We start from the raw sequence: 25,669 nt of genomic DNA, 5'->3' as shown, positions 1-25,669 counted from the left end.
AAAAAGTGAAAAAAAGTCAAACGATAGTAAGACATAAAAACATCATAGTATAGAAAGGCATAAAAAGTCAAAAAAACGACATAGTATTGTAAGGCCTAAAAAGTAAAAAAAAAAACGACATAGTATAGTATAGCATAAAAAGTGAAAAAAAAGTCATACGATAATATGACATAAAAACGTCATAGTATAGAAAGGCATAAAAAGTAAAAAAAACCGACATAGTATAGTAAGGAAAAAAGGGGAAAAACCTCTAGTACAGTAAGACTTAAAAATTGGAAAAAAACGACATAGTATAGTATGGCATAAAAACGTCATAGTATAGTATGGCATAAAAATTTCATAGTATAGAGAGGCATGAAAAGTCAAAAAACGTCATAGTACAGTAAGGCATAAAAAGTCAAGAAACGTCATAGTTTATTAAGGCCTGAAAAGTGAAAACAACAAACTAAAAAACAAACAACATACTCTAGTATGTCATAAAAAGTGAAAAAAAGTCATACGATAGTAAGACATAAAAACGTCATAGTATAGAAAGGCATAAAAAGTAAAAAAAACGACATAGTATAGTAAGGAAAAAAGGGGGAAAACCTGTAGTACAGTAAGACTTAAAAAGTGAAAAAAAGTCATATGATAGTAAGACATAAAAACGTCATGGTATAGAAAGGCATAAAAAGTAAGAAAAAATGACATAGTATAGTATGGCATAAAAAGTCAAGAAACGTCATAGTTTATTAAGGCATAAAAAGTGAAAAAAACAACATACTATAGTATGGCATAAAAAGTGAAAAAAAGTCATACGATAGTAAGACATAAAAACGTCATAGTATAGAAAGGCATAAAAAGTAAAAAAAAAACAACATAGTATAGTATGGCATAAAAACGTCATAGTATAGTATGGCATAAAAACGTCATAGTATAGAAAGGCATGAAAAGTCAAAAAACGTCATAGTACAGTAAGGCATAAAAAGTCAAGAAGCGACATAGTTTATTAAGGGCTAAAAAGTGAAAACAACAAACTAAAAAACAAACAACATACTATAGTATGTCATAAAAAGTGAAAAAAAGTCATACGATAGTAAGACATAAAAACATCATAGTATAGAAAGGCATAAAAACGTCAAGAAACGTCATAGTTTATTAAGGCATAAAAAGTGAAAAAAAGTCATACGATAGTAAGACATAAAAACGTCATAGTATAGAAAGGCATAAAAAGTAAAAAAAAACAACATAGTATAGTAAGGCCTAAAAAGTGAAAAAAAAAAGACATAGTATAGTATGGCATAAAAAGTCAAGAAACGTCATAGTTTATTAAGGCATAAAAAGTGAAAAAACAACATACTATAGTATGGCATAAAAAGTGAAAGAAAGTCATACGATAGTAAGACATAAAAACGTCATAGTATAGAAAGGCATAAAAAGTAAAAAAAAACGACATAGTATAGTAAGGCCTAAAAAGTGAAAAATAAAAAGACATAGTATAGTATGGCATAAAAAATCAAGAAACGTCATAGTTTATTAAGGCCTGAAAGTGAAAAAAACAACATACTATAGTAGAGCATAAAAAGTGAAAAAAAGTCATACGATAGTAAGACATAAAAACGTCATAGTACAGTAAGGCATAAAAACGTCAAGAAACGTCATAGTTTATTAAGGCATAAAAAGTGAAAAAAAGTCATACGATAGTAAGACATAAAAACGTCATAGTAAAAAAAGGCATAAAAAGTAAAGAAAACCACATAGTATAGTATGGCACAAAAAGTGAAAAAAAGTCATACGATAGTAAGACATAAAAACGTCATAGTAAACAAAGGCATAAAAAGTAAAGAAAACCACATAGTATAGTATGGCATAAAAAGTGAAAAAAAGTCATACGATAGTAAGACATAAAAACGACATAGTACAGTAAGGCATAAAAAGTCAAGAAACGTCATAGTTTATTAAGGCATAAAAAGTGAAAAAAACAACATACGATAGTAAGACATAAAAACGTCATAGTACAGTGAGGCATAAAAACGTCAAGAAACGTCATAGTTTATTAAGGCATAAAAAGTGAAAAAAACAACATACTATAGTATAGCATAAAAAGTGAAAAAAAAGTCATACGATAGTAAGACATAAAAACGTCATAGTAAACAAAGGCATAAAAAGTAAAGAAAACCACATAGTATAGTATGGCATAAAAAGTGAAAAAAAGTCATACGATAGTAAGACATAAAAAAGTCATAGTACAGTAAGGCATAAAAAGTCAAGAAACATCATACTTGATGAAAGCCAAAAAAGCCTGAAAGTGAAAAAAACAACATACTATAGTATAGCATAAAAAGTGAAAAAAACAATATACTATAGTATGGCATAAAAAGTGAAAAACCTTCACACTATAGTGAGGCATAAAAATGTCATAGTATAGAAAAGTATAAAAAGTCAAGAAGTCATAGTATAGTAAGGCATAAAAACTGAAAAGACGACATAATATGGTATATATTCTGATATTCAGAACAACATCACCTCATGTGTGATATTGCTTTTATACAACAGTTCTATGAGCGCCATATTAGTTAAATAATCAACAACAGATTATGATTTGTTTGATTATTGTATCATTTATTTGGCTACGCCAACACAAATAGACCTAGTTCTGCAACTGGAGTGGTACTGGACTGTAGCTAAGAAACACAAAAGCATTTTCTTGAACTGCACAGTGCACACTAGCTTGCTACTTTGTCTACATGTTACCTCAGGAATGCGTTTAAGTATCCAGGCTTCTTCCCCTCATCCTCTTCTGACGACCACACATCATTTGATTCAAATGTTATTTCTGGAAATATATTCATCTTTGCAAAGTTTTTTACAATCTAAGATAGATAATAGAACGCTAATTTACTGTTAACAGAACACCTGTGAAGAGGAGTGATACACGTAGTTAAAAGTCCCAGTGCTATTATACACAGCGCTCATGGAATGCCTCTCATCCAATCAAATTACTTGGTCGGAACTACTACCTACGACCAAATCACAGTCGTGCTGATATTCAGTACAACATCACTCCCTCTCCTGTTTTATTGCTTAAATATGACTTCACTCCGCGAATGAGTTCACACAAATATTAGTAGGGACATGTCCCTACCATCCATATGCAAATCTACGCCCTTGTATCGTAGAAGTGTCATCAAGTACAAACGTCATGAAAAACAATATGATAAACACACACACACACACACACACACACACACACACACACACACACACACACACACACACACACACACACACACACGCCAGAAAATATTAAATGAATAAATAATTAAATAAAAAATTTAAATAAATGGAAGAAAAAAGTAAATAAATATGAATAAAACCTAAAGAAATAAATACATACAATACAAAACTGAAAATAAAAATAAACATACGAAAGCAACAGTAAAACTAATAAATTAAGACAAAAAGTAAAGTTGCCTCATCATTTTAATTTTAGATATAATCTGTATTGAACAGACAAACATGCTTCATAGAAGAGAATATGTTACTGCACATCCAGACCAGCAGAGAGCAGTAAACTTCTCTTCTCTCAGCACTTTATTGCTGTCAATCCTCAAAGATTGTGTATTGCTAAGATGAACCACTCGGTCCTGGCGTCCAGACGCATGACAATAACCGCACCGACCACGTCGCTGAGACTTCCCGGTGTGGGCGGGAAAGCTGGAAGAGAACTTTCGCCTTAACGTCTTGTGTCGATGACGGAATTTGAGAAACTTTAGTGGAACCCGGAAGCAGGAGCGGAGTGGGACGTCTGCAGCTTTGCCTCCTTTCTGCAATCCGCCGTTTCTTTCCGCTCCGCAGGAATTTGCCCTGCAGTAATGGATCGTGAACACAGGGCGAAGGTCTGCTGAAGACAGGTGGCTACATTTCTGTGAGTACTGCAGTCTGACAGCGCAAACATGGAGCAGGATCACAGCTGCGTTTAGTTGTCAGGGGTCATTCTCCCTCTGAAATCGATCATGCACAGATACTGCCTGTAATGTCATGTGTGGAGGAAGGAATATATGCTCATTCCTGTCTGTGATTACGCCTCTATGCATGATCCCTCAGAGAAATAAAGTTAACAGAATGAACCTACCCTTCAGTATTCCTGCTAACTTGTCCTCTTGTTGCGTTTGGCCCCGTCTCTCAGAGTCAGGAATGCGACTCCCCCCACCGCCGTGCTCAAGATGAGGGAGTGGTGGATTCATGTGGGTTTGATCTGCATCCCGCTGGTGGCCGTCTACCTGCACATCCCGCCCCCTCAGCTCTCACCAGCCCTACAGAAGTGGCACAATGCCGGAGAGGTGTTCCACTTCAGAGGCAGGAAGATCTTCTACAGAGGCAAGGCTGCACTTCAGAGTCGTCTTCAACCACAGTAATATTGTGTACTGTGATGTCAAATGTCTGCATAGACTCTCAGTGTTATAGTATTCGCTTGTGAATAAGGCTGCTGATAGTGACTATTTTCATTATTGATTGATCAGTAATCTAACAGTTAATCGTTTTAATTTATACCATGACAAAAATAGAAACAAATGCCAGAGGCTGAGGGTCTTCAAACTGATCAGTTGAGAAAAAAGCCATGTAGCTTTAAGTCAAAATGCATAATCTTCATCAGTAGGTTTTTCTGAGCACTTAAAGGGCTTCTCGTTGACTTTGGCTTACAAATGCACCAGATGAAGATCATGTGATATGATCAAAAGCTCCTGCGCAAAATAATATTCCGACCCTGCAGTGTGACTGCTCTCTCAGCTGCTGTTTCCAGGGTAAAGGACACATGAAAAGCAGGATTCAGATACTTGCTTGATCAATTAAGTGATTATTGAAATGGTTGTCAATTAACTGTCACATTGAGTAATTGATTATCTGACTAGTCATCTAAGCCTCATTTGTGACTTTGTAGTTACCCAATCATGCACTTTTTTTCTGTCTTACACACCTTTTCCTCTGGAGTCAGACATTCGCAATATTCCCGTACCTCCTTGCACCAAGAGTTGTCATGAACATATTTGTCTCTTTTTTCTAACATACATGTATATTTTTATTTTTAATTTTTTGTCTCTTTTCTCCTCCAACCAGACTCCTATGGTGCTCTTGGAAGCTCTGACATTGTCATTCTGCTCCACGGCTTCCCCACCTCCAGCTACGACTGGAACAAGGTCCCCACTGCACGCGCTCAGTAGCTAAATCATTGCACTCAAGTTTTTACAACCTCTTAAACCGTGTGTGTGTGTGTGTTTCTTTTTTTCCCTCATAGATCTGGGAGCCGCTCACACAGCGCTTCCATCGAGTCATTGCCCTGGACTTCCTGGGGTTTGGCTTCAGCGACAAGCCAGTGAGTAAACTTTCTGCTCCCCCTGTAGTTTTTTAACTATGAGAATTCTGTTTTATTTTTATATATTATTAGATTCTTATATTTCCTGCATGATGCTCTGCGTCTGCACCCAACCATTACTCATGTTCTCCTGTTCCTGAATCACAGCGACCACACAGGTACTCCATCTTTGAGCAGGCCAGTGTGGTGGAGGCGCTGGTATCCAACTTGGGTCTGAGCAACCAGCGAGTCAACCTGGTGTCCCACGACTACGGCGACACCGTGGCCCTGGAGCTGCTCTACAGGTGTGTGTGTGTGTGTGTGTGTGTGTGTGTGTGTGTGTGTGTGTTTATGCAAATTGTCAAAACAGAGTAAATGATGAAATGCTAACCACCACCGCCCCTTCTCTCTGTGCTGTTTTTCTATGTCCTGCCAGGAGTGACCAAAATCGCACAGGTCACCTGACCTTTAACAGCCTGTGTCTTTCCAACGGAGGTATGGTGTTCTCTGTTTTCTTTGGTCATGTTGTAGTTAACAACTGTAGGGATTTACCGCTCTGTAATCAGTGAGTTAGAAAAAGAATAAATCTTTCTCAACAAGACCTCCATTCAGCCACCATTCTCCAAACAAGCCAAAATCATTTTATTGCACATCAGACTGAAACACCGTCAGTCTGAAGGTGTATGCAGTTCCTGTCATCTCAGGTTGAATTCTTCCTGCTCCGTGTAGCAAAGCAGCTCACTGTGCTGTGTATGAACTGACACTTGAGCACCAAAAAAAAAGTAATTTATCGCCATTTTCTAGATCTAGCGTCTAAATTTTAAGGGGTTTTCTGCTTTTATCTCTTTATATCACTGCTAATTGGTTTTTCGGACTAGCCGTCTTAAGACTTCAACTTGTGTTCATTAAATCATTAGTTGCAGCTCCTACACTCACACCAAGTCTGATTATTATGCTGTGAAGGACACAGGCAGTGCTGACACTTGTATTTCCAACAGGCATATTCCCAGAAACACACTACCCACGGCTGCTGCAGACGGTGAGTCACCTTTTTTTTCTCCCACTTACTTTTCAGCATAGTCATGCACAGTGTAAGATTTTAAGAAGCTGATGAGAGTGAACAGGAATTTGTTTTGTATCCCAAAGCTTCTGAAGGACTCCAGTTTTCTGGCTCCGCTCCTGACTCGTCTCACCAACTATATGATCTTCCAAAAGGGGTAAGCGGGTCCAGAGGCTTGTTCCACAGTGACAGAAACACATGTACCAGTGTGTGAAGTTTGTTTTCTGTTGACTGGCAGGATCGGGGAAGTGTTCGGTCCGTACACGCAGCCCACAGACGCTGAGTTCTGGGACATGTGGACGGGTTTGCGCTACAATGATGGCAACCTAGTTTTGGACAGGTGTGTGTGTGTGTGTGTGTGTGTGTGTGTGTGTGTGTGTGTGTGTGTGTGTGTGTGTGTGTGTGTGTGTGTGTGTGTGTGTGTGTGTGTGTGTGTGTTTATGCAAATTGTCAAAACAGAGTAAATGATGAAATGCTAACCACCACCGCCCCTTCTCTCTGTGCTGTTTTTCTATGTCCTGCCAGGAGTGACCAAAATCGCACAGGTCACCTGACCTTTAACAGCCTGTGTCTTTCCAACGGAGGTATGGTGTTCTCTGTTTTCTTTGGTCATGTTGTAGTTAACAACTGTAGGGATTTACCGCTCTGTAATCAGTGAGTTAGAAAAAGAATAAATCTTTCTCAACAAGACCTCCATTCAGCCACCATTCTCCAAACAAGCCAAAATCATTTTATTGCACATCAGACTGAAACACCGTCAGTCTGAAGGTGTATGCAGTTCCTGTCATCTCAGGTTGAATTCTTCCTGCTCCGTGTAGCAAAGCAGCTCACTGTGCTGTGTATGAACTGACACTTGAGCACCAAAAAAAAAGTAATTTATCGCCATTTTCTAGATCTAGCGTCTAAATTTTAAGGGGTTTTCTGCTTTTATCTCTTTATATCACTGCTAATTGGTTTTTCGGACTAGCCGTCTTAAGACTTCAACTTGTGTTCATTAAATCATTAGTTGCAGCTCCTACACTCACACCAAGTCTGATTATTATGCTGTGAAGGACACAGGCAGTGCTGACACTTGTATTTCCAACAGGCATATTCCCAGAAACACACTACCCACGGCTGCTGCAGACGGTGAGTCACCTTTTTTTTCTCCCACTTACTTTTCAGCATAGTCATGCACAGTGTAAGATTTTAAGAAGCTGATGAGAGTGAACAGGAATTTGTTTTGTATCCCAAAGCTTCTGAAGGACTCCAGTTTTCTGGCTCCGCTCCTGACTCGTCTCACCAACTATATGATCTTCCAAAAGGGGTAAGCGGGTCCAGAGGCTTGTTCCACAGTGACAGAAACACATGTACCAGTGTGTGAAGTTTGTTTTCTGTTGACTGGCAGGATCGGGGAAGTGTTCGGTCCGTACACGCAGCCCACAGACGCTGAGTTCTGGGACATGTGGACGGGTTTGCGCTACAATGATGGCAACCTAGTTTTGGACAGGTGTGTGTGTGTGTGTGTGTGTGTGTGTGTGTGTGTGTGTGTGTGTGTGTGTGTGTGTGTGTGTGTGTGTGTGTGTGTGTGTGTGTGTTTGTTTGTTTGTGTGTGTGTGTGTGTGTGTGTGTGTGTGTGTGTGTGTGTGTGTCTTTGCTCACTCTGTGTTGCTTGCATCACTGTCCCCCTCTGTGTTCACTCACCTCTGCTTCTGCTTTCTCAGTATTCTCCAGTACATCAACCAGAGATTGAAACACAGAGAGCGGTGGGTGGGTGCGCTCACTTCCACCTTCGTCCCACGTGAGTTGCGTCAGACATTTCCTGATGTGTGTGTGTGTGTGTGTGTCTGTGTGAAGAAATCAGAGGGTGGATTTTGTGTTGGCCATGCACTTCCTTGAGGTGTATTGACCCAGCAGCCTCGGCCAGAGAGCTGCTGATGCTAAGCTGCTTACGCTGCGAGGAGCGGCCTCATAGTCCATCTGTGATCACGAGCTCAGGAGGGAATTGTGTGTCTGTGTGTGTGTGTGTGTGTGTGTGTGTGTGTGTGTGTGTGTGTGTGTGTGTGTGTGTGTGTGTGTGTGTGTGTGTGTGTGTGTGTGTGTGTGTGTGTGTGTGTGTGTGCGCTACTGACACAGACTTCATGAACAATGCAGCAAATAGGCTTTAGCATTGTCATTGTGAGCATGCTGACATACGCACCCAAGTCTCAGTGTTCCGCCCTCCGTCTTGTTTTGCAGTGCACATGATCTACGGACCCCTGGACCCGGTCAACCCCCATCCTCAGTTCATCCGTGTTTACCAGTGAGTGCCCCCTCCTGACTCTTAAACCCCGTTCAGATGATCTGTAATACGCCTCTCCTGACAGATCCTCCTGCAGCTCACTCATTGAGTCTGAAAGAGGACAAAAAAAAAATCAAATTTCATACATCACTTCACATCTTTGGACTTTAGTTGCATTTACAAATGTCAGATGAGGGCTGTGTAAAAATGTGTTGTTTTTAAAAAAAAAAAAAAAAAAAAAAAATCATTATACAAGATGTACGTCAGAAAGTAAATACCTGTAATAGTCATCTTTTCATTTGTATATGGAAATTAGTTTCGGTCCATGTGTTTCATTTTTTTTTTTCTTCTGGTTTCACGTCATGTCATTTCTGACAAATAGCAGTCAAACCTATTTAAGGAAATGAAGCAGCAGATGGCGCGGTGGGGTGGGGGGTGGGGGGTGGGGGTTAGGATCTATAAGGTTGAGAGTTCTAACCACAATCAAGGCAAAACTGTGAGAATAAGAAGTGCTTTTTTAGCTTTAAAAAAAAGAAATTCCTTTTTTTAAAACCCACTACTACCAACTTCACTCTAGAGGTTTCACATTTCCCACTGATTTGATGGGAATCTCATTTGATATTTGGTTTATTGAGTCTTCTTCAGGACCTCGAGTCCATGTTTCAATCATCTTTCACACAGTTGGAGTCTTGTTCATTCACATCTGAGTCTTTCCTCTGAGACAAAAAAGCTGCATCGTCTCCTGCACAACTTTGCTCAAAGATAGTTTCCTAGTTTATATCCACCATAGAAAAATGGTCTCACTGGAATAAATGGAAAGTCATGAAATATTTTGATGAAGTACTTTTGACCATTTTAGTAGAAATGTGGATAGAAAATGAAAATGTAGCAAAGATGCCCAGTTAGGTTCGATCCAGGCACATTGTGGCTCACGGTCATGACCTTAAACAGCTAGGCCATCAGGACAGTTCACAGATCCAACACGATTCCTAATGTTCCAAACACAGCTTTGCTCTTGTGCCTTTTGTGCACTAATGATCTTGTTTATCTAAATCATGCACCTTGTCCCTGCAGGCAGCTGGTCCAGAGGTCGACAGTCACCATTTTGGATGAACACATCAGTCACTACCCTCAGCTGGAGGATCCCACTGGCTTCCTCAATGCATATTTCAATTTTATTCACTCTTTCTGACGGGAAATGCAACAGCCATGTTCAAGAATGATGCTAAAACCTGTTCAAGCTGAGTGTACCAAAGTGATAAATGATCACGTGGTGGATAACACTCTCCTGATGATTGTAACCAGGAGAAACGCTGCTTTAAACTGAGATTTAATCACAACTGATGGGTTACTTTACCAGCATTAATCTCTGAGATGTCAGGTCCCATCACAGACATAAAATCTGAGCTAAAAAAAAACAAAAAAAAAAAAAAAAAAGATCGATCAATTGTACTTAATGCAACTGAATGACTAATCTGATGGTGAGTGTTCAATTATAAACCCTACGAGGAAGCATGATACTGTAAGTTCAGTTTGATTGTGTGACATTTGAATTTATCTGTGGGACACTGTTTTGATTCCCTGTTTCCTGGTGTTTGTTTTGTCCTGCAATCAGCTGCATTCTGAATGAATTTTGATATGATTTTCTACATGTCTCTTGATGTTCATGAAAAAACTAAATGTCAACTTTTCTTCAAATAAAACTAGTTTTGTACAAAAAAAAAAAAAAGTATTTTTTTATGACACAAATGGGACATGGTGTGTTTTGACAGTCAGGACTTTATTGTAGATTTGACAGAAGAAAATGCTTACCGCGAAGGGTGAGGACCAGAAGACAGTATAAAGAAAACAGCGGAAACACTTCAGTTTATATGCTAGAAATAATAAAACATTTGTTGGTTTTCAAGTTGGATGGTGTCAGTGTAATAATTACAAAAGCATTACACGTGTAATTTTAGAGCTGTGAAAGTGACATTTCAGACAGTTTATCGTGCAGAGATAACATGTCTCGCTGTTGCGATCAGCACAGAGTTGCACTGTGAGCACGTTAACCCACAGAGGCCAGGATGACGTCAACAACGCTCTCCTCTCCGCTGCGAACCGTCACCTGCATGGTGACGCCGTCGGCCAGCGCCAGGCGGGCACGAACCAGCACGTCGTGACCCCCACGAAACACACCTGAGAAGAGAGGGAGAGAGAGCTGTTGACCAATCATATCACACCTTCAGTCAGCAGGCATGTCAGTTACAAAGGTATTTTTAAATGCAGTCTGGACATAGGGCATATGTTTTATCAGACAGGTATCAAAATGAGAGAATATGTTCTTAAACCACTAAAATCAATCTATTTGTAGTAATGTATGTAGTACTGGTGATATGAAAAAAAGCCTTTTTAGACCAAAGAGTGACCATCCTGACATCCAACACCCACCAGCGAGGAAGAGGACGTGCGAGTTCTTGTTTTCTGGAACTTTGTCTGAGCGCTCACATGGCTGCATTCCCAGGAAGCTGATGATGTTACCCACCGCCTCTGTACATGAAAAACACAGGTTAGTCACCGAACGCTGACATTCCTTGACATGCTGTGTTAAATCTCTGGAAGCAGTTATTTGCAAAAATATACACAAAAAGTACTGAAACTTCAGACTTGAGTCCAGTTTGTGAATGAAAAGTTAATGCTGAACATTCAATACAAGTAGTGAGCAAACATGCATCTATTTGAAGAAATACACCTCAGTACTTTCACCTTTATTTTGAATTAAGTGCATTAGAAATTTCAGCCTAAATTTTGGACTTGTGCGTACCGTCTAGAGTCCGTACAGACGCGAGGGCAAAGGTTTCTTCCTTCTCAAATTCATCTCCCACTTCTTCCCACGCTGCTCCAAAGTTTGGTTTCAAAACTTTCTGGATGTGGTCTGCGACTGTCACCTCCAGATCCTCCAGCTGAAGAGGAACAGAGGACAAGAAACGCATAAAAAGATAGAAAGATCGAGAGTTGGAGATAAGTGTCAAACAACATAGACAAACAAAAGAATAAGATCATTTACATTGATGAAAACACACAAAGCTCCTTGTTTTGAGAGATTGTAAATGTGCTGCGACCACATACCACGTATTCATCGTCATAACCGTCATCGTCAGGCTCTCCTGTGTTGGGGTCGCAGTCCCTGACAAGGTACTTCATAGTGCAGCTGAATGTACAAGACACTGTGGACAGACGGGACACATCAACAATCTTCATCCTCACTGAGCTCTTCTTCACTTTGCTTATTCAGAAACACATTTTCTCCTCAAAACCTATTATTTTGGACCTTGTACATGTATCACAAATAACAATGTTTGCAGCTTCTGGTGACTTTGATTTTCCTGTTGTTGATCTAAATGTTATGAACTCTCAGTCTCTTTAAGCAGCAACAGGAAAATCCTGTTTTTTCTGTCACTGCCTCAGTAAGTCCCACAATGCCCCATCGGTCTTACCAGCAGTGGGGTCATCATCAGGCAGCCGGACCAGAGTGTAGCAGGAACCGGGCTGACTGTAGGGGAGGCTGGCAGCTGGGATGTAGTGTATCACCTCGTAGGACTCAGATGGTTCCATCTGCACTATGACCTGACACAAAGCACCACATGTTACATTCACAACTGAAATCCCGACACACCAATACAAAAAGTAAATTATAAGAGCGTATCTAACTGAATCTCCATGAAAAAAACAAGTTCATGAAATAAAAGTGATCATGAAACTGAGCAGTAACACTGCTGGTACCTTCTGCAAGAGCTGGTCATTCAGAGTGTTTGTGCAGTCGAACTGGAACACCATGTGCCTGGCGAAGGTGTGTTTGACGCAGCGCACCACATATTCTGTCTCAGCCTCCGTCAGCTGCACCGGCTCTGAAGACTTGAACAGCGGGCCGAGACCCTGGAACTCTGGGATGGATGCCAGTTGTTCTGTCCGAGGGACGAAAAGCAGAGACAGATTAAAACAAAGACAAGGCAGGCTCTTTATTCATTATATCTAATCAAGCCAATACACTGTGTACAAAAGCAAATATCAGTCTCTAACTGCATCATGCACGTCTTGAACGCCATGAAGGACAGATTGTTTTTACAATCATACCCTGATAAATGTCCTGGCGTGAGGGGGCCAACTTTTCTGGCAGTTTGCTGGTAGCAACAGGGGCAATTTCTGGAAGAAAAAAAAAAAAAACATTAACAGACACTCCTTAACTCTGAATCCTGACCATAATAGTTTTTCAGTTGAGTACAAAAATCATGAGAAACCCAGTGTTTGTACCCGTCTTCTGTTCTGTGATGGGAGTGGTGACCAGAGGGACAGACTTCATGTCGAAAGGTTTCTCCGAGGGCTCCAGGGTATACTGGTGGAGGGACTTCTCCAGGCCGGGGATAGAGACAGACAGACCTGAGAGCAAAACACAGAAGAAGAGACTTTAATGCTCAACATTTTTGCTGTGCTTGTCGAGGTTTTGCCCTGTGAGCTGCCTGGCAGGAGCCCAATCAAGGCACTCTTAGCACATATGGCTCAGGAATTTTTCCAACCAAAATCAATTACTGTGTGTGTGTGTATGTGTGTGTGCGTGCGTGCGTGTGTGTCTTACCGTTGAAGATGTAGGCAGCATTCAGAGCCTTCTGCTTCTGCTGGAGCACATTCATGTAGAAAGTAGCTCTGTCACGCACCTCATCATCACTGTCCATCATGCACCTGTAAGAACAGACAGATGTTAAAGGTATACTACACCACATATTCAGCAACAGAACCTAAAAGTAAATATGTATAAACTCACTAACTTAATGCCTTCTAAAGAGTGAGAAAGGTCTAAATTTACCCAGGTCACTGATGGTCATAAAATAAATGGTTTAGTCAATGTGTTTTTTCCAAATAAAGTGAAGGATTGCAGCCACACATGAAAGGAAAAAACACAACCAATGAAAGTAAATGAATACCTCTGCATAAGAACCAGGACACTTGGCAGCAGATCATCATTCTGAGCTCCAAATTTAGCCAAAGCGCTGACCGCAGCTGAGGGTGGAAGGAGAAACAAACACATATTTATGAACTAGTAAACTGGTTGTCATGTAACTGCATAATATGTTGCTTAAGTAAGAGGCATGCAGACATAAGAGTCTCAGCATGGATATTGAAGATCAGCATCTGGAGTTGCCAAAGGTTAAGATACACGAAATTCTGGAGGTGCTGGCTTCCTCAGTCGGTCTCACCTGCACGAACAGCCTCGCTCTCCAGCACCACGCGGTTGAAGATGAAGCGGATGTATTTGGAGGGCTGCGGTGTGCGTGGACCCTCTTTGCCTAGGAGGTGCAGGATCTTGGTGGCCAACACCGTGTGCTCGCAGTCCTCGATGAACTCGCACAGGTGGGCCAAGCCCGTCTCTTTGCTCTCTGGGTTCTCCTCAATGATGCTGATGATACAATCCACGATGGCCCGCTTGTACTCAAAACCGCCCTGCAGGGAGACGAGAGACGGTCACTGTGAGGCCTGTGCTCAACTTAGAAGTGAACACACAACTGCAACATAAACTGTAGGCTTTAACTTAAGTAATAGTCATCAGAACACTGATCTACTGGGCCAGATAAAAAGCCCAAACCACCAATATCAGTGGACAAACTGATAATAACCAAGCATTATCCATCCACATACCTATGTGTGGTAATTTTAACTTGTATTTAACTTTCAATAAACACTCATTTTCTTGCACTATAAATAATTATAATACCAACTATTTAATGAATCATATGAAAAAAAACAGCATTTACAGCAAGTTTTCTGTGCAGCTAATGATATCATCAAGGAAGGTCCCTCGCAGGGCAAAGACCAAAGAGTGAAGGATAGTCAGTGTTCTGTTAATGATCAACTTACATCATCTCTGAGCATGTTAGACAAGAAGTTCATCATGACGCTGTGCTTCCTGGGATACTTCTGACACAGAGCGCTGATGGCCTGCACCACCACCACCTGAAGTAAACAAGTATCAGGGACAGATTCAGGATGACAGACAACACAACAGTAATAACAGGATTTAAAAATGGGGACAAAGCATTGAAATTGATTTTCGAAATTAATCTTTCCTGGCCACAGAAGTGGAAATCCAAAGGGATAAAAAAAATAAAATAAAATAAAAAATACTCTCAATACATTCTCAATTTCAACAAATATTGTATTACAAAACCAGTACAACATTCAGGCGTGGTTTAACTAAGGCGTTTTTAACTTAAAGTTCTGCCTGGTTTTCCTTTCTAAAAGTGCATTTGATAGCTTTTCATACATAAAGAAAGCTTAATTGTTTATCTGTTTCTTGCTCAGTGGAAGTCAGAGGTTGGACTCGATTACAGATCACAGATCACAGATCATAGATCATAGGATTTTGAAGTCCCAATTGAGGACATTTCAGCAGGTAACATAATGGCTTAGGTCAGATCTTTCTATTCATTATTGACCCCCTTGTGTCTGGATTTTGTTGTTCTTTGTTTTCAAATACAGGATAAAACAAGACTAAAACAAAAATGTCAGACCTTGAACTCGTCTGAGATCTCAGAAACAAATGAGGAGATCTGCTTCATGAGTCGGTCCACGCTGCTCTCACTGCCGGTCTTGAGCAGAGTGGTGATGGCTAGTGTGGCAATGCTACGGTTCGAGTCAGTGATCAGGTTCTCCAGGTCCAGATTGCAGGCTGTGACGGCTGAAGGATGCTTCATCGCCACCTGGTGGACACAAAGGAAGTGTCAGTATAGTGCTCGAGGTATCATTATTCATCTTTTACTTTGTTTTGAAGTATAAACAGTGCTCTGTCAGCAAAGGTAAAAAATAAATTACTGCAATGCACTTTCAGTCATGTCTTAAGTATCTAGCTGAGTAAGAATAAAGGTCTTTTATGTGATATTGCTTTAACACATGTGCAACAACTGAATAACAAGCCATGTAGAGAAGGGATGGGGAGGGTCCTGTACCTTGTTGAGGGTCCTGACTGCAGCGTATCGCAAAGCAGCTTTAGGAGAACTGCAGAAGAGCTGTAGCACTGCAGGAGGACACACACATTAACAATTACATTCATAAACATGTAATGAGAAGAGTAGCTCAAAATCATTCATCAAACATCATTGAATTCTGTCAGCACAGCACATCCTGCTGACGCCAAAATGAATCTAAGAATAAACAAGGTATGCTCTGAATCAACAATACAGAGAGACGGCGCAAAATAAATGGAGAAAGAGAGTGAATGTGATGTGAGTAAACTACTGACCTGACACAGCAGGGGCCAGCTCTCTGGCAGTACAGTTGGGCATATGGACAATGGCAGAAGCAGCCTCATACACCACCATCTCATTCTTGTTCCTCAGGCAGCTCTCAATGAAGTCAAACAAGGGGCTGTCATGACTGTAAACATGAAGATAATATACAATGCTGTCAACAGCCTCACAATATGCCTATAATACTATATATGATAACAAATAACACATCACTCAGGAATCAGCTGTTCTATACAACTACACAGATGTCCCTGTGTGTCGAACCACTTCAGGTCTACTCACCCTCCCTCTGTCTCATCCAGCAGTTTGCTGGCGATCCGGATGAGCATGCAATAGGCGAAAGGAGACTTGAGACCAGACTTGGTGAACTTGTTAAGCATCTTGGTGACAGCAAGACGGTCATTCTTCCTGAGGTGATACAACAGGCCCAGGGCATGGTACTGGAGAACAGGACACACACAAACAACAACAATGATATCAAACTATATTAGTTCAATCTGAACCAACTGACATGTTCAATTTATGAATACTTAGTGTGATGCAAAAAAATTTTTTTTTTGTCTTCATGTGTGTTTGTCCTACCCACCTGGACCATGATATTGTCACTGGAAGCAGCTTCCTGGGCTTCATTCACCCAGCGCTTCACCACATCATAGCTCATCTTCACCATGTGCTATACACATACAAACAGAAAAGATCACTAGCAAGAATACATTGGTATACAGTTACACAGTAGTAGTAGTAGTTCATATTAATCACATGACAACAACATTTTCAAGTAAAATCTGATACTGTTCCATGTCTTACCAATGAGGAGACCAGGGCAGAACTGGACACACTGGGCACTTTGTCAACAATAGCCTGCTTCATGTACCTCTCAATGGCCTGCAGCATGGTGGTCTGTGGGGAAGATGGGGAAAATGTAGTAAGTACAGTTGGAGAATATAACGGGTATTTTTTTTGTATGTCATGGCAAAGTGAAGGAAGAGGTGGGGGCAGATTACAAAGATGAAGCAGCACTCACATCTGTAATCCTGCAGAGGGCTCTGATGGCAGGTCCTCGGTACACATCTTCCTTCCCTGTCATGTCCTTGGTCAGGCTGTAAAATACCACGTGATAAAAAGCTAAGACACTGTGACCTCAAAAGAAAAGTGGACACATTGCAACCCTTACAAAACACATTTACAAATACTTGCTCTCCTCTGTGCTTATTTAAAATAGTCAAACACATCTTTCCTTTATAACAGATTTCACAATAAAAATAATCAAATTTTTTATCCATCCAGATCTGTAACTTTATGTATCCTGGAGTTACTGGGTGATAACAGCTGTACTATAACAACAGATATTAATAAGCTGCAGAGTGCTTCAGACACTTCCTAGGTGAAATATCACTGTCTTCTTGCATGTGATACTCCATAGCCATGTCATGGTACAAACCTGCTGGTGACAATGATGACATCCTCAGAGATGTTGGCCATCTCTTTGATGGTAAGGTAGCACATCCTCCTCAGGGTTTGCTGAGATGAAAGAGAGTATACCTTTTATATATTTGCATTTCAACAATACATGCTGACTATGCTGCTTGGGCTAAAATGGAATCAAATTTTTTTTTAAATAAAATCAGCATTTTCTTACATCATTGGACTGAAAGAGCCTTGTCATGGCAAAGAAGGCCTCGGTAGCCTCTGTGGTCCCGAAATGCTCCCCCTGAATGAACAAAGACATGGAAGTGAGAGAGAGTTAAGATGTTAACATGGGTGGACAGACATCAAATCAAAACATGCCAATAAAGAGCTACATTATGTTTTTGTCAATCGACTTTTGTACCTGATTGAGGAGGTAGATAATCTTGGTGAGAATGTGGAGGCATCTCCTTGGGTTGATAGGTGTCTCATTGAAAATGCGTGCCTGTGATTAAGAAATGTCACCTTATTTCATTTCAGTGGATTATTTCTTTGGATACTTTTTGCCTTATATGTGAAAAACGTGTGTTAAGCAAAACCGGGTGAAAACTTTACCTCTTGCAACACGGCACTCTTCTCCAGGTGTTGGAAAGGGTTCGACCCACTTCCTAAAAGTCAAACCAGTGGGGTCAGAAGTCTGTGCAATCAACCATTATCCTCTTTTGCTGAATTTTATTTAAACCCAACACACACACTACTTAAACTACATACATTTAACGGAATTCAATTCAAATAATCATAGAATGAACTAGAAATAACACACGCACACTTAAAGCCAGATCTCAACTCATTTGAAGCAACAATCTCAACAGAGGCTGAGTTTAATGTCGCAGCACACATATTTAATAACTCGTTAATTATCATCACAGCATCCAGCTGGCACTGCCGAGCCTGTGATGCTAGTATGGCTAGCTAAGGCTGAACATTAACGGAGTCACATTAGTGATTTGATGTCAGTAATTTAATTGCAACTGCACCTCAGTTTACAACCGACCTAAATACATATAAACATGTACATATAAATTGTCTTTCAAGTCGCGGTTACCAGTCAGGTTAATTTATCCTAGCTAATAAGCTAACAGGCTAGCACCGCGTTAGCTTTCAAAGCGAACAAGATCTTGTCAGCCCAGAAACGATTTCATTTTTCAAGCGTTTACAGTATCTAAAGTAAAATAATAACAACTTTCCAATCTTACCAGACTCCTCGTCCTTCTTGTCAAACTTTTTAATCATGATTTCGGAATGAAACTGACGGATGAGGGCAGAAGATGCTCTCAGCCTCGGTCATATGAAATGCTACTTCCACGTAGCCGAAGTGAAAACTCTTCCTGTTGCAACGTCCACGTCGACGGAACTACGTCAGAACCATTCACTATCAGGACCGGCAGGGGGCGCCGCTGCTACATAATCCATTTACCTTTACAGATGGGTAGTAAGACTTCTATTAGAATTTATAGCAATTGTTAAAACGTCCTTTTATTCTGTTTATTCAAGTTGAGCTAAACAGGGTCGCTACAGAACACTATTTTATCGAAAGCCAACTTGTGGTGGACAGTATGGGCATGGGGAGTTGGGAGGACAAAAATAAGCACTTAGCTTATTAACATTGCAAATCGACAAACAGTGCAAATCGACAAACTGACTCAAAACTGTGATATGGATGAAATATAAAGATTATTTTTTTTGACGTTTTACACGAGACCAGCAAGGTGACCTGTTGCACTACACACCTGCAGATATGCTTCACAACTTGGGGTGTAATTATCACACATGAGCACAAGATGGCGACATTGGTCTCTTATATGAGGCACGTGAACTCTTTAACCCCAAACCCTAAAGCTTCTTTAGCCTGATTTGTTTGAAATTTTTTTTGTTAAATGTATTTTTAATGGTAATACTAACACGAATTCTAGCATGGGTCTTACATTAAATGTGATTATTAAAGAAAAGTGACCAAGATATGTACTAACTGGTATATTTAGCAAATGAAAAGAAACTTGTCAGTTCTCTCTGGTGGGCAGAGTATGTAATGGCAGTACTTTCCAAACTACCTATGAAGTCCATGGCTTAAACATATGATTTGCATCTCATCTCTGTACTGCAATTTATGTTATTTACTGGCAGACACATACAATGATACAAATATATATCTATGCTAAGATAATTCCAGCCGGTTATGTGTATCAGTCAAGCTTTATGAATAATAAAGAAGTAAAGGAATAATAACTTATAGGAATATTTTATGAATCCCATTGGTCATAATGATGCATATAAAAGGCAAATGTAGTTAGTTACATCTGCTTTATTTGAGGAAAAATAATCCTTTATTTTGAATATAAAAATAACAGACATCTGATGAACACATACATTCCCATGCATTTGCATTTTACTGTATTTCATGATCATGTAGTTGGTTTGTACAATAGCTCAGTGTCAGTGCTCGATGTTGCGTTTTGCCACTCTGTGTTTTCACCTCAAACCTGGAATAGTTACAGGCTCCCATGTACAACAAAGTCATAAAGAGAAAAAAAACATAAAAATAAATGTAACGATTATGCAACAGAATAGCAAAACATTTCATTGGTCTTTTGCTAAGGACGTAAGAATTGATCATCACAGCTGCTTCCTTGTTCTTCTTTAGTCTAAGATTTAAATTTTGATGACTCTGGGGTAAAGTAAAGGCATTAAGAATTCATTTTACTGGAAAAGAAAATCTGAGATCTGTGCCTGCTTAATTGCAACCAATGCCCATCTTCAGTCTTTAATAATAATAATAATAACAACAACAATAATATTATGAACAGGAATCTTAAAAGTTTCTTTTTAGACTTGAAAGGAATCTGCCACAGTGTGAGATCATTTCACTTGTTTCTAATGCAAAAAGTATATGTCTCATGTCCTATTGGCTGAAATTATCAATCATCTTGATACAAGTGAAATGACTTTGTCCTTATTGCTCTTGACCTTACTCTGTCTTGATTCAAGATAGTGACACTGTTGCTGGAAAATGTCCGATACTGCATAAGAAACAAGTGGACTATTCACACCGAAACTGCAACATAAATAAATTAAACGTTCAAAATTAATTTAAGAATAAATAACTTCGTAAATTTGACAGTTCTAGTCAACTAGATTTATCGATCAAATGTTGTACCTATTATTTACGAGTTTGAAGCTGAGCTGTCCTAAAACAAAAAAAATCAAGAATCATCATCCAACTTTTAGTCCCTAATAGACGTTTCCTTAGTGTTTTTATTGGAGCAAAAAAAGATGAGAGACTTTGATCCCAAAGACCTTTCACATGAGAGCAACTAAGTTATCGCGATATGAGAAACGCTTCTTTACCTGTAATGTGTGGGTATTTAGAAGAAAATACCGTTACCCTGGAGGAACAAATCAACACAATAACTTTAAAAGTGAACAAGAAATAATTCAGTACAACTGAGTAGCGAGGCCAACACTGGTCATGGCTGTCTGTTAAATTAAAGTTGTCCAACATGTTCACTTTCTCCGTCCAATCTGCGCCAGGAGACGCGCGTTCTCCGCCGCCTTTGCTCGCAGGTTTTTGGCCTTGGCCACATCAAAGAGGACGTTCATGATGTTGGTGGGGACGTCCAGGGACAGGGTCAGTCTGCTCCTCCGGTCCCCTTTGCTGCTGTTCCGGAGCATCTGCCCTCTGAGCTTCGTCCTGCTCATGAAGCGATAGTTTGCGGGACTTGAGGTCCTTTTTTCTCGGCTGGACTCGGCAGAGGAGGAAGAGGAGGAGGAAGATGAGGAGGAGGAGAGATACTCCGCGGACTGCAGGAGCGACCCCCAGTCGTCCATGGGGGAGTAGCCCGGCTCGTCTTCGTCACTCCGGAGCCCGACTGACACCTGGTCATCGCACAGGAGGTCGGAGCGAGTCTGGTAGAGACGGAGGCACAAGCTGGAAGTCGGTGTGCACAGGACCGAGAGCAGCAGCAGGGTCTTCAGGGACGACAGCATGTTGTGTCCTCTGGGACCAGCACAGGCAAAGAGAGAGAAGCAAGAAAAATGTGTACTTAATTTTTCACTTAGATTTATTAATCTTAAAGCAAGTGACAAAACAGGGTGAGCATGAAGTGGCTCTTAAAATAAGATGCAGTGAGTCTTAACACTGCTCTGACAAGCACTATCTCTTCAATAAAGTCAGTTAAACATGTGTACTTACACTGAAGACAAGCATAACACTCTTCCATAGTGTTACATCTCTATTCTCTGGTTAAAAAAACATGATATCAGGACTCTTAAGATCTTGTTTAGGTTCGATGGTTCAGAAGCTAAAGCTTTTACGTATGAAAGTTAAGTGTATTTTGGGCCACAGGATAATGATTAAAGGAAATGCAATAATTTTCATTCAACTTACCACCCAGTATCTTATAATAAAGAATACAGTCAGAGAGGTCAACCAACACGTATCCCTGCAGAGAAAAAAACAAACAAGGCAGAAATCCTCACAAGTGAAACTCTGATAAGAAATCCTGATAAAGTAACAATGAGTTTGGAGGTCAGCAGCGCGCCCTGTCTGACCAGCAGTGTGTCTTGCTCGTCCATTCCCACTGCATTCATTTAGTAGGAGCCATCAAACTGCAGCCCTACGCCAGCAACAACGTCATCCCGTTGACATGTTGCTTTGCTCTGGACTGTACCCATTGGTTGTGATGCAGTGATGTAGTGGTAAATTAAAAAAAAAAAAAAAGTTGGTAAATGTGACCTCCTGTCGGTGAACATGAGGCATCACGACTACAGACATTTAGGAAAAACTTATGTTTCATGCAACCAGAGACGTTGTAGTTTTACATGCAGTTTCATATGATGGTTTTCACAGTAGTGACATACGCCTGATGTTAACATTTACTCACCCTAAAAGATTATTTTAGTAATAAAAACATGCTACATGGCAGGATTGTAGGATTGTAAAGTTCAGACCGCAGACAGCTCACATTCAGGACCAGGGACAGCTCATCATTCAGGACCAGGGACAGTTCATCATTCAGGACCACGGACAGTTCGTCATTCAGCCAACACTTTCTTAAATTTAAAGCAAATAAAGTATGAAACAGAAAATGCAAATCTTTATCTCTGCAGTGTCGTACTGAGGTCACATGGAAGACTTAATGAATTTTATTTCTCTATGAAAGATACCTTGTTTAATGCCTTATTGTGACATATTTGTGTACAGTGGTTAGAAGGTCTCCTCTTGTACATTTCTACAATTATGTGCAAACTTAAAATTAGCAGTACTACTTAATGAGTCGAGTCATTGGCAACTATATTGATTATTAATAAATAGCTTGTAGTCATTTTTACAGTAAAAATATCAAACATTTTCTCAAATGTGAGGATTAGGGTGGGGGTGGGGGCAAGAGGAAAAAGAGAAAAGCTTAATCCAGCTTCCACATAGAGATTTATAATAGTGATCATAATAGGATAATATTAATAATATGGCTAATAATTATATTGATAAAGAGGCTAATAATGACACTCATGATAATAATTGTAGCAGTGGGTGTTAAGCAGGATCATGGAGGCAGTAGGTGGCTTGCAATCACAGATCCAGACTCTGCAGCTCCAGAGGTAGCAACACCTGCAGAAAGCAAGAGGACTTTAAAGGAGTTTTATGTTTTAAGGCTACTCTTAAATATAAAGAGGCCGTCTGCCTCCTGGACCCAAAGATGGTTCCACAGGAGAGGGCAGCCTGACAGCTGAAGGCTCTGCCTCCCATTCTACTTTTTGAGAACCAAGTAAACCTGCATTCTGTGAGAACAGTGTTCTAGTGGGGTAATATGGTACTATGAGTTCTTTAAGATATGATGGTGCCTAACCATTTAGTGCTTTGTATGTGAGATGGATTTTTAAATTCTATTCTGGATTTTATCATATTTTTGAAATGTTATCTCCTTTCGTAGTTCATGTCAGCCTTGCACTGCAGCATTTTGTATCAACTGGATAGTCTTTACAGACTTGTTGGAGCAGCTTGATAATAAGTTACTGCAAAAATCCAGCCTGTAAGTAACAAATGCATGGGCTAGTTTTTCTGCATCTTTTTGAGATGGGATGTACCTGATTTTTGCAATTTTATCTAGAGAAAAAATTACAGTTCTTGATGTTTGTTTGATGTGGGAGTAAATGAACATATCTTGATCCAAGATAACTCTGAGATTCCTTACAGTGGTGCCTGAAGTCAGGGCAATGCCATCTACAGTAACTATAGCATTAGATAATATGTTTCTGAGTCTGTGTTTGGGGCCAAGTACAACTTAATGGTTTGCAGTGATGAAGTCTGCAGTTGTAACCGTTGGATTTTGGTCCAGATGCTCTGTAACCCTTTGTTAGAAGGAAAGTGGTCATATTCATGTAGGAGTCTTGATGAAGTGAAGTGCTGGACAAAAGGACAAAGGAAGAGACTGGAGGACAATAAACTACAGCGAAAGGGATTTTTTCACAACCTGGCAACTGGTGATAACTGATCTACTAGCATTAGCAAACACCTTAATAACCATAATAAAGTAATTGGTTACAATTTATTAACCCTTATAATCCCTTGAATAGATATATGATACATTGTCACCCCTATCAGTATCAGTTTGCAACATACACAAAGTTTTTCCCATCAGATTTCTTCACTGATATCACTTTCAAATCTACTGATGCAGACTTTGTTTATGTGGTTTCTTTGAAGCTCAGGGAAAAGGCTCAAATGAGTAAGCATGCATAACAACTGTGTTTGATAACATTACCCAGTATATATGATTTTCATGCTGGATATATGGTTACTTGATTTCAAAAGAGGAAAGACATCTGACATGTCTTGAGAAGATTGTGTTTTAATTAAAACTTTGAGTGCGCATGCGACACACACCATGGAAACCACCCGCAGTGATGTACATTACCACATCAAGATGAAGGAAGAGCAAGGAAGGACTGAGAGGATCAAAGGGTGTTGGGTCAAGCTCTAATGAGCAACTTCATTGTAGGATTAATATGACTGCAAGTCTTCACAGCTGGAGTAATCACAGTCTGTGACACACAGTGCAACGAGATGTCCTCCCACTCTTGCCTCCGCTCTGCAATTGATCTCTGAAATGGAATGACTTGCTCCGCCTCAACTTCAATGGAAAATCACACTTTCATTACTTTGCTAGATTATGTTGTTGTCAGACACTTGAACTAGGAAGTCATCTGTGTCCTTGTATCAAGGCATTTTACTCATTGTAGGTGTGAAGGTGTAGTGTTATTTTAGTCTGGTATTGAGTCTTATTATTAATAACTGGTAGAAGATCTACAAATAGGCTGAGGTACTTTCACTTTTATTTGATACAAAGTTGTTTCACTGTCACTAGTGAAAACTTTCTAGAGGAAAAGTCCCCAAAATCATTAGGATATCTGTGCCAAATTCCATGCCAACCCATCTCATAGTTGTTGAGTTTCTACAAATGGTTTGTGTTGTTGTTTTTGCAGTGTGGGACCTGTCTAAGGACTTGGTTTGGTTGTGGTTGGTGGGGGGTGTGGTTTCATTGAGAACAGCCTGTCACTGGAGACTGTGTAACCATATCTTGCAGATCTATGAAGCATGTCAGCATGTGGGAGTATATTATGGTGCAGAATCGTGACTAATATGAAGGAGTCTTTGGAGGCTCGTATGTGAAAGACTCTCGTGTCACTTGGAGGTGAATATAATTTCTGCTTTAAACACTGATTTTTTTCAGTGAGCAACCTTTTGATGAATTTACTTCAATTTAAGAAACCTGATAGTGGAGCTGTTGCAGCACATTGCACCAAAGATGTTAAATTAAAACACTGAATATTGGCATGAAAATTTAGCCAGAAGTAACAAGCGAATACTTGAGTATCCTGCTCAAAACATCAACCAATGAAAAGCTGGTGATCTCAGTTATGTCGTGTATTTTCATGTGTCACACTGCCAGAAAAAAAACCCTTCAATGCGTGCTGCCCCCACATCAACACCCACGCAGGAATCCCCTGCCACTGCTGCGTTGGTCTGATGGAGAGTCCTGAAAATCAGTCCCTGCGTGATCTCCCTCACTGGGCCCCTGTTGGCCCCTCATCTGGCTCCCAGCCTGACCCATAACACCCCCTGCCAAAGCAACATATGTAGTGATGGAGGTGGCAGCAGGCAATCAGCCATCAGCTTCTTATTTTTCGCCCCACACAGGATGCAGGGCAATTGACAAAACATAAGAAAGGTTGACTGAGTGCTCTGTAAAGAGATAAAGAGAGATACTGTTGAAAGA

The 25,669-nt window shown here is 40.1% G+C and overlaps 3 protein-coding genes across 3 annotated transcripts; 1 reads left to right on the top strand and 2 right to left on the bottom strand.

Moving 5' to 3' along the window:
• Window positions 1-3,755: 3,755 nt before the first annotated feature.
• mest (mesoderm specific transcript) lies at window positions 3,756-10,093 on the top strand. The gene is made up of 12 exons (XM_056367820.1): window positions 3,756-3,907; window positions 4,169-4,359; window positions 5,098-5,177; window positions 5,276-5,353; window positions 5,501-5,637; window positions 5,769-5,827; window positions 6,331-6,371; window positions 6,479-6,549; window positions 6,631-6,732; window positions 8,096-8,172; window positions 8,610-8,673; window positions 9,727-10,093. Exons 2-12 carry the CDS (start codon window positions 4,206-4,208, stop codon window positions 9,842-9,844), a joined length of 981 nt encoding a protein of 326 aa, XP_056223795.1. The 5' UTR covers window positions 3,756-3,907; window positions 4,169-4,205; the 3' UTR covers window positions 9,845-10,093.
• Window positions 10,094-10,411: 318 nt separating this feature from the next.
• copg2 (COPI coat complex subunit gamma 2) lies at window positions 10,412-18,729 on the bottom strand. Its single transcript, XM_056367819.1, has 24 exons — window positions 18,593-18,729; window positions 17,952-18,004; window positions 17,761-17,841; window positions 17,569-17,640; window positions 17,371-17,450; window positions 16,954-17,029; window positions 16,737-16,829; window positions 16,516-16,602; window positions 16,212-16,369; window positions 15,923-16,056; window positions 15,630-15,697; window positions 15,195-15,383; window positions 14,542-14,637; window positions 13,884-14,127; window positions 13,611-13,686; window positions 13,265-13,368; window positions 12,943-13,068; window positions 12,766-12,834; window positions 12,415-12,596; window positions 12,129-12,258; window positions 11,761-11,858; window positions 11,456-11,594; window positions 11,083-11,181; window positions 10,412-10,830 (listed from the first exon to the last, which is right to left on the bottom strand). Exons 1-24 carry the CDS (start codon window positions 18,627-18,629, stop codon window positions 10,700-10,702), a joined length of 2,622 nt encoding a protein of 873 aa, XP_056223794.1. The 5' UTR covers window positions 18,630-18,729; the 3' UTR covers window positions 10,412-10,699.
• A 951-nt stretch (window positions 18,730-19,680) lies between these two features.
• Window positions 19,681-22,508, bottom strand: ucn3l (urocortin 3, like). Its single transcript, XM_056367155.1, has 2 exons — window positions 21,781-22,508; window positions 19,681-21,390 (listed from the first exon to the last, which is right to left on the bottom strand). Exon 2 carries the CDS (start codon window positions 21,378-21,380, stop codon window positions 20,898-20,900), a length of 483 nt encoding a protein of 160 aa, XP_056223130.1. The 5' UTR covers window positions 21,381-21,390; window positions 21,781-22,508; the 3' UTR covers window positions 19,681-20,897.
• Window positions 22,509-25,669: the final 3,161 nt, after the last annotated feature.

This window comes from Seriola aureovittata, chromosome 22 (genome assembly GCF_021018895.1).
Source record: "Seriola aureovittata isolate HTS-2021-v1 ecotype China chromosome 22, ASM2101889v1, whole genome shotgun sequence".
Lineage (NCBI taxonomy): Eukaryota > Metazoa > Chordata > Actinopteri > Carangiformes > Carangidae > Seriola > Seriola aureovittata.
Note: the sequence above shows the minus strand (reverse complement) of the source record. Positions and strands in the feature narration are given on the sequence as shown.

Coding starts and splice junctions, on each gene's coding strand:
- mest (XM_056367820.1), top strand. CDS start 4,206: ATGAGGGAGTGGTGGATTCATGTGGGTTTGATCTGCATCCCGCTGGTG. Junction 6,550..6,630: donor TATATGATCTTCCAAAAGGG/GTAAGCGGGTCC, acceptor GTTGACTGGCAG/GATCGGGGAAGTGTTCGGTC. Junction 8,173..8,609: donor CACTTCCACCTTCGTCCCAC/GTGAGTTGCGTC, acceptor CTTGTTTTGCAG/TGCACATGATCTACGGACCC.
- copg2 (XM_056367819.1), bottom strand. CDS start 18,629: ATGATTAAAAAGTTTGACAAGAAGGACGAGGAGTCTG. Junction 17,451..17,568: donor GGCTCTTTCAGTCCAATGAT/GTAAGAAAATGC, acceptor CTTTCATCTCAG/CAAACCCTGAGGAGGATGTG. Junction 11,595..11,760: donor GTTATGACGATGAATACGTG/GTATGTGGTCGC, acceptor GTTCCTCTTCAG/CTGGAGGATCTGGAGGTGAC.
- ucn3l (XM_056367155.1), bottom strand. CDS start 21,380: ATGCTGTCGTCCCTGAAGACCCTGCTGCTGCTCTCGGTCCTGTGCACA.